The sequence below is a fragment of the Cebus imitator genome, unplaced genomic scaffold (assembly GCF_001604975.1).
Source record: "Cebus imitator isolate Cc_AM_T3 unplaced genomic scaffold, Cebus_imitator-1.0 Scaffold313, whole genome shotgun sequence".
NCBI lineage: Eukaryota > Metazoa > Chordata > Mammalia > Primates > Cebidae > Cebus > Cebus imitator.
The window spans coordinates 1,810,284-1,822,479 of NW_016107628.1; the positions used below are offsets into that span (position 1 = coordinate 1,810,284).

Consider the following 12,196-nt stretch of genomic DNA (forward strand, 5'->3'; position numbering starts at 1 on the left):
TTTCATTAATTTTAATTCATTGTGGTTAGAACATTTCTTTATTTTTAATGTTTTATTTGGTTCTATATTCTCGAAGCCCAGTAAACTATAAACTGACACACAATGGGAAATCAATAAATGTAAATAAATAAACCAATAATAACTTAAAATGGAAAAATGGTTTTTATAATTAGACCACTCATTTGCCTATACAGTGTTTTAGCATTTAGGCCATTATCTGTAATCTATAAGCCTCCTCTCATTTTCAATAGGAAAAGCCATAGTTTATTCTTAGAATCATCTTTAAACTTAAAACTAAAATCAGATCAGGTGTATATATTAACATTCCTTTTTTCTATAATATAATCCAGTGTATAAGATAATTAAGCCGAATATATATGTCAAAACATCTTATATATAATGAAAACATGTAATTGTATCTATCAATTTAAAATAAACTGAGATAAATATATATAAGATAGTTACATACAAAGAGAATATATAAAAATTCATTCTGCTGTGCCTTTGAATATACTCTATTTCAAAACTTGCTCTTTAGATTTGAGATTTTTTTTACATTGTTATGGATTTTCTCTGCTCATAGAGTAATGAAAGTAAATTATTTTCTCCCTAATCAATGTATAAATTAAACTGGCTCCAAATGATATCAAGGTTTGTTTACATTTTTGTTTCATCTTGTTTTGTTTCATTTTTCTGCTTTATGTTTAATCTCTCTTCCCTAGCTAGTACTTTGCTCAAGAAAAGCCAAAAGAATTTTTCTGGTCGGTATCCATTCTGCATCAACAGATTTAAGGTCTAGCTCTGTGACTGTCAATACTCAAATTATTATTTCTTGACAAACTACCTTATAATGTAGCAGAAGCCTATTTCTATTTGGTTCTCAGTTTAATTTCTTTTTTTCTCAGTCAATTCATCAATGATAACCAGTTTGGAGTAAGAGGAACCTGCTAATTTTCTAGCATCCAGCATCCAGCTTCATGAATTCAGAATTGTATCTTGAAAATAATAAGGATATTTAAAAAACACGTGAATTGACTGTTGATCACCTTTCTCATATACTTTTTTAGCAACATGTTTTATATTCTGAATAATATCAAAGAGGTACAAAACATAGGTGTTTTGGTAGTCTGGCACTACAAGAGAAAAGTTGAAGCTTGCTCTGAAAGATTATTTACCAAAGTGAAACAATTAAGAGAAGCAGGAAAAGACAGATAGATGATAGATATAAATAGAGATAATAGACAGAAAGATTATAGCTATCCACGTGCCAGATGTTCTATAAACAACAAATAAATCAATAATGATTAATATCTGTAGAGCAGTAATTTTTTTTTTTTTTTTTTTGAGACGGAGTTTCGCTCTTGTTACCCAGGTTGGAGTGCAATGGCGCGATCTCGGCTCACCTCAACGTCCGCCTCCTGGGTTCAGGCAATTCTCCTGCCTCAGCCTCCTGAGTAGCTGGGATTACAGGCACGCACCACCATGCCCAGCTAATGTTTTGTATTTTTAGTAGAGACGGGGTTTCACCATGTTGACCAGGATGGTCTCGATCTCTTGACCTTGTGATCCACCCGCCTCGGCCTCCCAAAGTGCTGGGATTACAGGCTTGAGCCACCGCGCCCGGCCTAATATTTTTGTTTGCAACAATCTTTATAAAAATCTGAAGGATTACCATATATAAAAACAATCAAAATGTCCTAATTCTCTGTAGGCACTTGATTTTTCAGAAGCTGCCAAAGTAATATTTGTCAAACTTTGTTAATATGAACTAGTTATTGATAGAATGTGTTCATGATATATATTTTGTTCTGTAATGAGGTGCCTGGCAAATACCAGACTGTACCAAATATTTTTATTTCCTCAATCTATGTTTCAAATCCTTGTTTTAATTTGAAACTTCAAATATTATTTCTCGCTAAAATTACATGGTTTTAATTTCATGATTTATAAATATTAAAATAGTATTAGCTGAGGAAAGATATTTGCTATCTTCATGGAGAAGTGCTGGTATACAGCATAAGCAATGTTCTTGTCTAAGGAGTTCATTTTTAAAAGGTTCCACATTACCCTGAAGGAGATACTATTTTTCAAACTTCCTTTGTGCTTTAAATCTTTCTGCTTAACTAATTTTCAATCTGTCTATTAGGTTAACTTCTGAATTTCCTGGACAATAAGCCCTGAGTGCAGCTCATGAGTTTCTCTGCACTACTTTAAGAAATAGCATCATTATAGTTTATGCCACTCGTGAGGGATGTGGTATCAAGAGACAGAAATTGTGCTAGAATCCTTCACTTTGGCTCTTGCCTTCTTATGGTGATGGTCTTTGTCAGGGTATAAACAATCTGAATGCTGAGACTTAGTTATTTATCAAAAATCTCTGCTTCTTTCAGTATTTGTCACGGACTGACTTTTAACCTGACTGACAAGATACCAGATCTTCCACTGCCCAATTTCTCACTGATGGCTTCTTTCCATTTTGGCCAATTTCTGGTAGCTTAATTCTTTTCTGCTGCTGAGTATAGAGTTTCCTTCCAAGGCTTCACGTTGATATTTGTGCCTGAAAACTTTACCCTTTTTTCTAGCCACACTCAGTGTCACATCTGACTTTGTCAATTTCTTCTAGGAAGTGAGCTGTGTCTTTGTATCCGTAACAGCAACAGTTAAGGTTGCTAAGACCATGGTGAGAAGTAACCAAACTACTACAGTAACAGAGTTTCTCTTCTCTGGATTCCCACAGTTTGAAGATGGTGGCCTCCTCTTCTTTATTCCATTGTTTGTTATCTATGTATTTATTGTCATTGGGAATCTTGTTGTGTTTTTTGCAATCAGGGTGGATACCCGTCTCCACAACCCCATGTATAATTTTATCAGCATTTTCTCATTTCTGGAGATCTGGTATACAACTGCCACAATTCCCAAGATGCTCTCCAACCTTATCAGTAGGCAGAGGACCATCTCCATGATTGGCTGCCTCTTGCAAATGTACTTCTTCCATTCACTGGGAAATTCAGAGGGGATTTTGTTGACCACTATGGCCATTGACAGGTATGTTGCTATCTGTAATCCTCTCCGCTACCCAATCATCATGACCCCCAGGCTCTGTGCTCAGCTCTCTGCAGGGTCCTGCATCTTTGGCTTTCTTGTATTGCTCCCAGAGATTGTATGGATTTCCACACTGCCCTTCTGTGGACCCAACCAAATCCACCAGATCTTCTGTGATTTTGAACCTGTGCTGCGCTTGGCCTGTACAGACACGTCCATGATTCTGACTGAGGATGTGATTCATGCTGTGGCCATCGTATTCTCTGTGCTGATTATTGCCCTCTCTTATATCAGAATCATCACTGTGATCCTGAGAATTTCCTCTGTTAAAGGCCGCCAGAAGGCCTTTTCTACCTGTGCAGCCCATCTTGGTGTCTTTCTGATGTTCTATGGCAGTGTATCCCTCATGTACCTGCGTTTCTCTGCCACTTTCCCACCAATTTTGGACACAGCTATTGCAGTGATGTTTGCAGTTCTTGCTCCCTTTTTCAACCCTATCATCTATAGCTTTAGAAATAAGGACATGAAGATTGCAATTAAGAAGCTTTTCTGCCCTCAGAAGATGTTTAATTTATCTGCAGATTAATGCTAGATCATAGGCATCTTTCACTGTGGATGTTACTCTAACACAATAAACCATATAATTAATATATAATCCATTCGTTGTCACACTGATATTATGTATCTCCTTATCCTCATTCTTCCCATATACATGTATATCCTGCTTATGCATGCTAAATTAAGATAGCATGGACCTGTCTAGATTTATACAGATGGATAAACTCTGTAAAGGAAATAGGACGCTTAAGCCGTTAAACATAATTAATGTATTTTATGAACATTAATTTACTACTTGTATATAAACTTTTCATGTAAATGCTTATTGTAGTGCATAAGCATTAATAACAACTATGAATTATAAACCATGGTAGTTAAAAGAATCAGCTCTGTGGAAGAGGTTAAGGTTTGTATTTCAGTGATGCCGCATACTAGCTTTGTGACCTTGCACAAGTTGAAAAGTAAGTTGTCTGCATCTTAGTTTTATCATCTATTAGTATAAAAGTAATATTTTAAAAGTAGGACTTCAAATACTAATATGAATATTAAATGAGTTACTCTATGCAAGTGCTTAGAATATGCATGACACAGAGCATGTGCAAAATAGGTGTTCTCTGTTAATGTCTTTGCAACTAATTACTATCATTTGCTATTGATGTTTTAAAGAATGCTTTAGTAAAGAGTAATATATTAAAAACAAAAACTCATACTCAGGAATACTTAGCTGTGATTATTATTTATAGTATATTTGTTGTTATTATTTCCCTGGAGCCAAGTTGAATTCAAATTTCATTTACTTTGACTGCTTTGGTTGAATTCATCCAATTTGGTTGAATAAAATTATTTGGTTAAAAATAGTCTCCAGCACATTCTAAAGTGATAAACAGAGGAAAATAACAGATAAAATTAAAGAAAACTATTTGTGAGCTTGAGAATTCTTGAGTCATGGGATCAAAACAGACTGTTTTATATTATGCAAAATCACTGGAAATAGAATCTGGCCTGTTGACATTTTTGAATTAAAAAAAAACAACAACACAAGTTAGATAACCAAAATAGGTTCCCAAATCATAAGCAGAAAAGTTAGACAAAACTCAGAAAGTATGTTTTCCTATTTGAGAACTCAATACATATTTCCCGAAGAAGATGACATGATAAAAGCAATTAACCTTGAAAGAAAAAAAAAAAGAGAACTTTGAGTTATCGACAGATCAGTGGATGAAGCACATGATATAAATAATACTCTTGTGGAAGAAGATGAGATATTGATCGTCAATAGAGAAGTCAACAGAACCAGTGTGAGTTGTTCAAGGTAGGAAAGACCCATAGACACTCATGGCATGTGAAGTGTAAAACAAATAAAAAGACATGGTTTCCTCGCTTTCTTCAGTATTGGCACTAAATCCCCAGTGACATGTTTATTTTGAAACGGCCTTGTTTTCTGTAAAACAGCTTTTCAAGATGATCTTCTGGTGTTAGTATACTCTCTTCAAGGCTTTCCAAATCTTTCTGTTCATGTAAGAAGGACAGGACCATGTCAAAACTGCCCTTTGCATAGTACACTGGTAGTGCTGAGTACACTGGTAGTGTAAGCTTCTTTCTCCAGCACTTTCATGATGGTCTCAACTGTTCTTGAGACCATGGTGAAAGTGCTGGAGAAAGAAGCTCAGGAACAGCTGAGACCATCATGAAAGCACTGGGGAAAGAAGCTTACAAATTTGGGAAGATGAATACAATCGGGAAAGGTATATATATTTATTGACAGCGTTGATCTGAAAATCTAACAATGCAAGAGTAAGAGGGGAAACGTTCTGTTAATTAACCCCATGAGAAAAGGTGATCCACTTCAGTGCAGCGCAGGGGAAGAATCCCCCACAGAGCCCCTTTCCTCATCCTGTTATTCTCTAGGATGCTCTGTGGAGAGACTATAAATCCCTTTTTGAAGAGGCTGAAGTAATATCAAGGATGCAGGGACTCAGACAGACTGAGAAGTCCCTGTTTTTCTTTGGCAAAGGTGAGTGTAGATGACCAAGTCATGAAGAGAATGAATTCACTTGCTATGCATAATAATAATAATAATAATCTCATAACCTGAAGACTTTATTATTAAAGAATTTAGAACATCGAATAAGGGTGGAAGGCAAAGGCATTTATAGGAGGAAGTTCTATTCAGTGTGGGCCTGGGCGTGGGTATATATGAAGCAGCATGCCACATTTGTGATGCCATTTTCTGAGAGATCATCTAGTCCAGACTTGCTTGCGGCTCCCATTAGAACTGAATTGTTATACTTCCCTTTTCAAACAGTCCTGTTTTCTTAGTTCACATATTCAGGGCTGTCTTGTGCGTTTAATTATAATTGTACCAAATGGCTGAGTTCCAAGTTAATTTATTTAATACCCACCATCTCTACATACTAACCCTGTTGTAGTCACTATGAGGGATAAAAAACATTCACATCCCTGAAGGAGAAACTCACAGTCTAGAGAAGGTAAAACAAGTAAGTTGATGATGGAGCCTGATGAATGCTTCAATACAGCATAATGGCACTCAACATTTCCAAGTGTTCCTATATTCCTGACACAAAGGTTTTAAAATACATTTATACCTATTGCTAGAGGTAGTCAATCTAGAGGTGGGTCACAGTGCGTCTCTAGAGATTCAGCACATAAATTTAAATTCTGACTACGCCCTTCATTAGCTGAGAATTTCTAGACAAAGAACTTAACCTGTCTATGCCTAAGTTTTCTCATCTGTAAAATGGGGATAATAATTTTACCTCATTAGAGCATTAAGAACATGAGGTGAATATATATATATATATATATATATATATATATATATATATATATAATGTGCTTGGAATCATCCCAGCATTAGTGAGGCAATAATACCATATATTATACTATACAATTCTATTGTTGTTATAAAATGTTTAGTCTTTCTCAGGACCTCATTAACTAATATTAATATGTTCTCAGTTTTAAAAATGAGATGTTAAAGTCATAGAGAGGCTGAGTAACTTCATATTATGTCACAGAGGTGGCAAGCCATAAAGAGGATTTAAATCATATACACCATGGAATATTATGCAGCCATCAAAAACGATGAGTTTGGGTCCTTTGTGGGGACATGGATGAACCTGGAAACCATCATTCTCAGCAAACTGACAGAGGAGCAGAAGATCAAACACTGCATGTTCTCACTCATAGGCGGGTGTTGAACGATGAGAGCACATGGACACAGGGAGGGGAGCACTACACACTGGGGTCAGTTGGGGGGAAATAGGGGAGGGACGGTGGGGGGTGGGAAGCTGGGGAGGGATAGCAGGGGGAGAAATGCCAGATGTAGGTGATGGGGAGGAAGGCAGCAAATCACACTGCCACGTGTGTTCCTATGCAACAATTTTGCATGTTCTTCACATGTACCCCAAAACCTAAAATGCAATAAAATAAATAAATGGGGAAAAAAATAAAAAAATAAATGCTAGCAATTTTTTTCTGGCATCTAGACTTTTAACCAACAGTATATATTGCTTTTGAGTGAGGAGAGGGGGCCGAGCAGGGAGATGTAAGTTACTTTAAAGTCAGAGGAAGTAGCACAAACTGGAGGGAACTGTGATTTTAGAAAGCAACGTGAACAATGGGATTGCAGGGGAGAGAGGAGTGGGAGAATGTCAGCAGGCAAAGCTACAGAGAGTTAAGAGTCAGATAGTTGGTGTGAAGCTTATAAAAGAGAGATTGGTTGGAGAAAAACATTTAGAAGTATTAATGGTTTAAATCCTGTAAGTGATTGAGATCACTAAGAGAGCGTATAGAACTATAAGGTTGGAGTGGATGATAGGAACCTGGGGAAATAAACTTTTGGGAAAGAGTTTAAGGAAAACAACACAAATTAATATAAGACAGAAGAGGCAGAAGAAGAAAGAAAGTACAAATGCAAATAAATAAAATAGGAACAAAAGTCAAAGCTAGAACTGCCTTTGAAGCTGTCTGGGAGTCATGCCCCTTTAGAATGGAGTCGTGGAAACAGAGGACCAAAGTCTCAAAGAGTGTCAAGTGCCAGAGACGACTGGATAGTTTCCATTAGAAATTAGCAGGGCATTGTTGAACATGAGCAGAATAGTATCAGCTTAATGCTCGGGAGGAAGCTCACAGCAGTGTTAAAGGAGAATGAGAAATGCGGTGAGGTAATTGTGTCACTCTTTCCAGAAGTTGCCTGTCAAACACTGTTCAAATCTGTCTGCAGGTACTTACTAAATCCTACAGCATCCTTGTTAGATAGGTACTATTTTTAATCCCGTTTTGCAAATGAGTACTTGAGACTCTGAGACGTTAAGTAATTTTCCAGAAGACGTATAGGTAGTAATAGACTTACGATTTCCGTGTCAATTTCAGGTTTACATTCTAACACCTTAGAAAAGAGATTTTCAAAGAGCATGTGAACGACGGCCCAGTCGGGTTGGGAAAGGGCATAATATAACTTCTATTATGTTTATTTATAGTCATACTTTTTAATTTTACAATTTATTTTATAAGATATATATTTTTTTGTTATTATGTCATAATATAGTAAATGTGTATAACTTATAAATGCAGATATTTATATTAGAGATTAAGCTAAAAGTAATTTTAGCTAGTTTTTTTCTTACTATTAAAACATTTGGAGATGCCTATTTCTGCAGTTGTGCCTATGGAGGAGTAAGTATGAAAAAAATCAAATATTGCACAATATGTACAGTAGTTTAAAGTCAGAAAAAAAATGGAGCCTTCAAGTAGTTCTTTTTATTCCTCAAAGTTGTTTACCTGTACATCTTATTTATTTTTTTCTCCACCTCTTCATGAGCTGGACTATGCCATCCCCTTCATTCACCTTTACTAGAAATATGGAGAGCAGAAACCAATCAACAGTGACTGAATTTATCTTCACTAGGTTCCCTCAGCTTCAGGATGGTAGTCTCCTGTACTTCTTTCCTTTACTTTTCATCTACACTTTTATTATCATTGGTAACTTATTAATTTTTTCTGCTGTAAGGCTGAACACCCATCTCCACAACCCCATGTATAATTTTATTAGTATATTTTCCTTTCTGGAGATCTGGTACACCACGGCCACCATTCCCAAGATGCTCTCCAACCTCATCAGTGAAAAGAAGGCCATCTCCATGACTGGCTGCCTCTTGCAGATGTATTTCTTCCACTCACTTGGAAATTCAGAGGGGATCTTGCTGACCACCATGGCCATTGACAGATATGTTGCCATCTGCAGCCCTCTTCGCTATCATATGATCATGACCCCCCGGCTCTGTGCTCAGCTCTCTGCAGCTTCCTGCATCTTTGGTTTCCTTATCCTGCTTCCCGAGATTGTGATAATTTCTACTCTGCCTTTCTGTGGACCCAACCAAATCCATCAGATCTTCTGTGACTTGGTCCCTGTGCTGAGCCTGGCCTGTACAGACACATCCATGATTCTGATTGAGGATGTGATCCATGCTGTGACCATCATCATTACCGGTCTAATCATTGCCCTGTCCTATATAAGAATTATCACTGTGATACTGAGGATTCCCTCTGCTGAAGGGAGGCAAAAGGCTTTTTCTAGCTGTGCAGGCCACCTCATGGTCTTCCTGATATTCTTTGGCAGTGTATCACTCATGTACTTGCGTTTCAGTGACACTTATCCACCGGTTTTGGACATAGCCATTGCACTGATGTTTACTGTACTTGCTCCATTCTTCAATCCCATCATTTATAGCCTGAGAAACAAGGACATGAAGAGTGCAATTAAAAAACTGCTCTGTCTTCAAAAAGTGTTGACCAAGTCTGGAGGTTAATTCAGAGCCACAGGTTCTCTTCCATTGTTTTTGTTTTGTTTTGTTTTGTTTTTTTGAGTTGGAGTTTCACTCTTATTGACCAGGCTGGAGTGCAATGGCACAATCTTGGCTCATGATTTCGGCTCACTGCAACCCCTCCATCTCCCGGATTCAAACGATCCTCTTGCCTCAGCCTCCCTAGTAGCTGGGAGGCATGCACCCCCATACCCAGCTAATTTTTGTATTATTAGGAGAGATGAGTTTCACCATGCTGATCAGGTTGGTCTCGAATTCCTGATCTTAGGTGATCTGCCCACCTCAGCCTCCCAAAGTGCTGGGATTACAGGTGTGAGCCACTGCACCCAGCCCTTTCCATGGCGTTAATGTTTGTCTAACAGATTAGAATATGAGATTACTCTATACCTAGTTCTTTGTCACACTGCCATCCTAATTATTTTCCCTATACCTAGAAAAACATATTTATACTCTCCGTGTTATCATTATAAAACTTGCTGTGCATATCATAAAGAACCTCATTATGTGGCTTAATAACTGTAGTTTCTTTCTTCTGAAGTGCTGTGATTAAAGAAAATTTGTTTGCCACTTTAGAGGGTTAGAATTATAGAGTTTGCACTTCAGAAGCTGACAATGTACTCTGAGGTATTATGTCTTTAGGTGACAGATCTTAGAAAAGATTTTTTTTTGGTTAATTATGAATCATGGATTACCTGATTGGGTATTTCCAAAAATAGAGATCTAAGAAAAAGCCAAAACAATATTTAATTAATTTATATCTTTATTTTTAGTTATGTAGTTACCTATTCATTAGAATAATAGGCATACCTGTTTAGTAAGATTACATTATTAGTACTGCCACACATGTTTAAAAGAAAACTACAATATAGGATACTATTTACAGTGATATGCTTTGGCATCCACAAATATCGATTTTAGTTATGGTTTGCCCTTTCCAGGGTGAAGCATCTTCACTTTCTTTATTTACAGTTAAAAAAAATCTCTGGTGTACTCATTGAATGGTAGTTTCAAAAACACATATGATTAATTTAACTTTTTGACTAATAATTTTAGAAACTTTCCACTTCCTTCCATATCATCTGACATTGCCTTAATTTAATTTTCTATAATTATTTATGCACAATTATTGTAATTGTCTTTAATACATACAAGTAAAATTTTGAAATGAATATAGTGATTGTATCTCATGTTTAAATTTTCTTCTTTAACAAGTCCAATAAAATGACCAAAGCCTAGATCATATTAACTTCTTAAAGGCTTTAAGCCCAATAATATTAATAATGATTCTCATTTCTTATTGAGTGGTCCCCCAGTGGTCATGTCAACATGTGAACACAAACACACAAAACATAAAACAACCCTTTCTAACGTATATCACATTGCTTCCCCTAAGAAAACCCTAAAAACCTATATAAATCTTGACAAACAGAAGAGTGACTTCAACAGACAAAATCTAAATGGTTTCTTGAAGACATAGTAAAGAAAAAAATAAAATTCAAAAAAATTCAATAGAGGCAAAGGAAGGGCCTATTTAGAAGACAATTTGAAGTAATCTTTTCAGTTAAGTGTTGGAAATTCCATACTGAGAACAACTTGAATGGGGAGGTTGAAATTTATGAATATCTGAAATAATTCTAGCACATTAGGTGAGAAAGTTGCTCACCTACATATTTGTATGTTCTACATACTGAGAACAACTAGAGATGGGGAGGTTGAAATTTATGAATATCTGAAATATTTCTAGCACATTAGGTGAGGAAGTTGCTCACCTACATATTTGTTCTCTAGTCTTCACCTGGTGGATTGCATGCCATATAAAGCAGGGCTAGCTTAACTTCAAAAGTTCTAGTTTAAGTTCCCATAGCCATCTTTACCTGATCTGTGCTTGAAATAAAGTTATGGCATTTAAAAAGTCTTTTAAAATAAAATAAAAACTGAAGGAAAAAAATAAAAACAAAGGAAAAAATGCACAATGGTGATTCTTCATAATATACATTCACTATATTCCTTTTTCTATATGAATTAGAGCTCTAATCTAACAAGGAAACCATTAAAATTAAAAGCAGCTAAGAAAGGGGAGATGACCTTTCAATCCTACATAACATTTTAACCTGTTTCCTTCCTAATCATTTTAAATATGGTTCATATTAATCGTAAATAAAGAAAACAAAAACTTACACCAAAATACCTGTACTTGACTAAAGGTTGCACTTCACAGCCTCATGATGGCGTCCTCGGGAAATGTATTATTTTTCTCATGGGAATTCGAACCTGCTATATTAGCATTACTAGGTTTCTGGCAACATGAGTTGTGGAAGAGGATGGACCAAGGGTTCTGGAGAATCCATAGAGACAATAGAGTACAACTTTTACCCCAGTGGACACCTTTAGGAACTGTACTCACAAGTACTTGCATTTTGCTTGTTTTCAGGGTATGTCCCCTAAACCCCTTCCCAAATGCTTTGTATATGTATGTGTGTGTCTGTGTGTGTATTTAGCATGTGTCATTTGGAGGGGTGTGTGTGTGTGTGTGTGTGTGTGTGTGTCTGTATGTGTGTATGAAAACTACATTGAAGAGTGTATTTTCAGGTACGTGATGCAGCTTTGGACACAGGCTAATGTAATTTTTAAAATAAATATCTTCTGTTAATAATACCAAATCTTTAGCCATTAATCACTCTAAACAAGAGTCACAAAAATAATTTTAAATATATAATGAAAGCATAGAGAACTTTTAATACATGAAATAT

At 36.2% G+C, this 12,196-nt stretch overlaps 2 protein-coding genes across 2 annotated transcripts; both read left to right on the forward strand.

Annotated features, from left to right (window-relative positions):
- The first annotated feature begins 2,677 nt into the window (after positions 1-2,677).
- On the forward strand, positions 2,678-5,065 carry LOC108286115 (olfactory receptor 6K3-like). The gene has a single exon (XM_017503740.1). It carries the CDS (start codon positions 2,678-2,680, stop codon positions 3,626-3,628), a length of 951 nt encoding a protein of 316 aa, XP_017359229.1. The 3' UTR covers positions 3,629-5,065.
- A 3,400-nt stretch (positions 5,066-8,465) lies between these two features.
- On the forward strand, positions 8,466-9,457 carry LOC108286125 (olfactory receptor 6K3). The gene has a single exon (XM_017503747.1). The coding sequence runs from the start codon at positions 8,484-8,486 to the stop codon at positions 9,429-9,431; it is 948 nt and encodes a 315-aa protein (XP_017359236.1). The 5' UTR covers positions 8,466-8,483; the 3' UTR covers positions 9,432-9,457.
- Positions 9,458-12,196: the final 2,739 nt, after the last annotated feature.

What these genes read in the sequence shown, in the direction of transcription:
- LOC108286125 (XM_017503747.1), top strand. Translation starts at nt 8,484, where the DNA reads ATGGAGAGCAGAAACCAATCAACAGTGACTGAATTTATCTTCACTAGG.
- LOC108286115 (XM_017503740.1), top strand. Translation starts at nt 2,678, where the DNA reads ATGGTGAGAAGTAACCAAACTACTACAGTAACAGAGTTTCTCTTCTCT.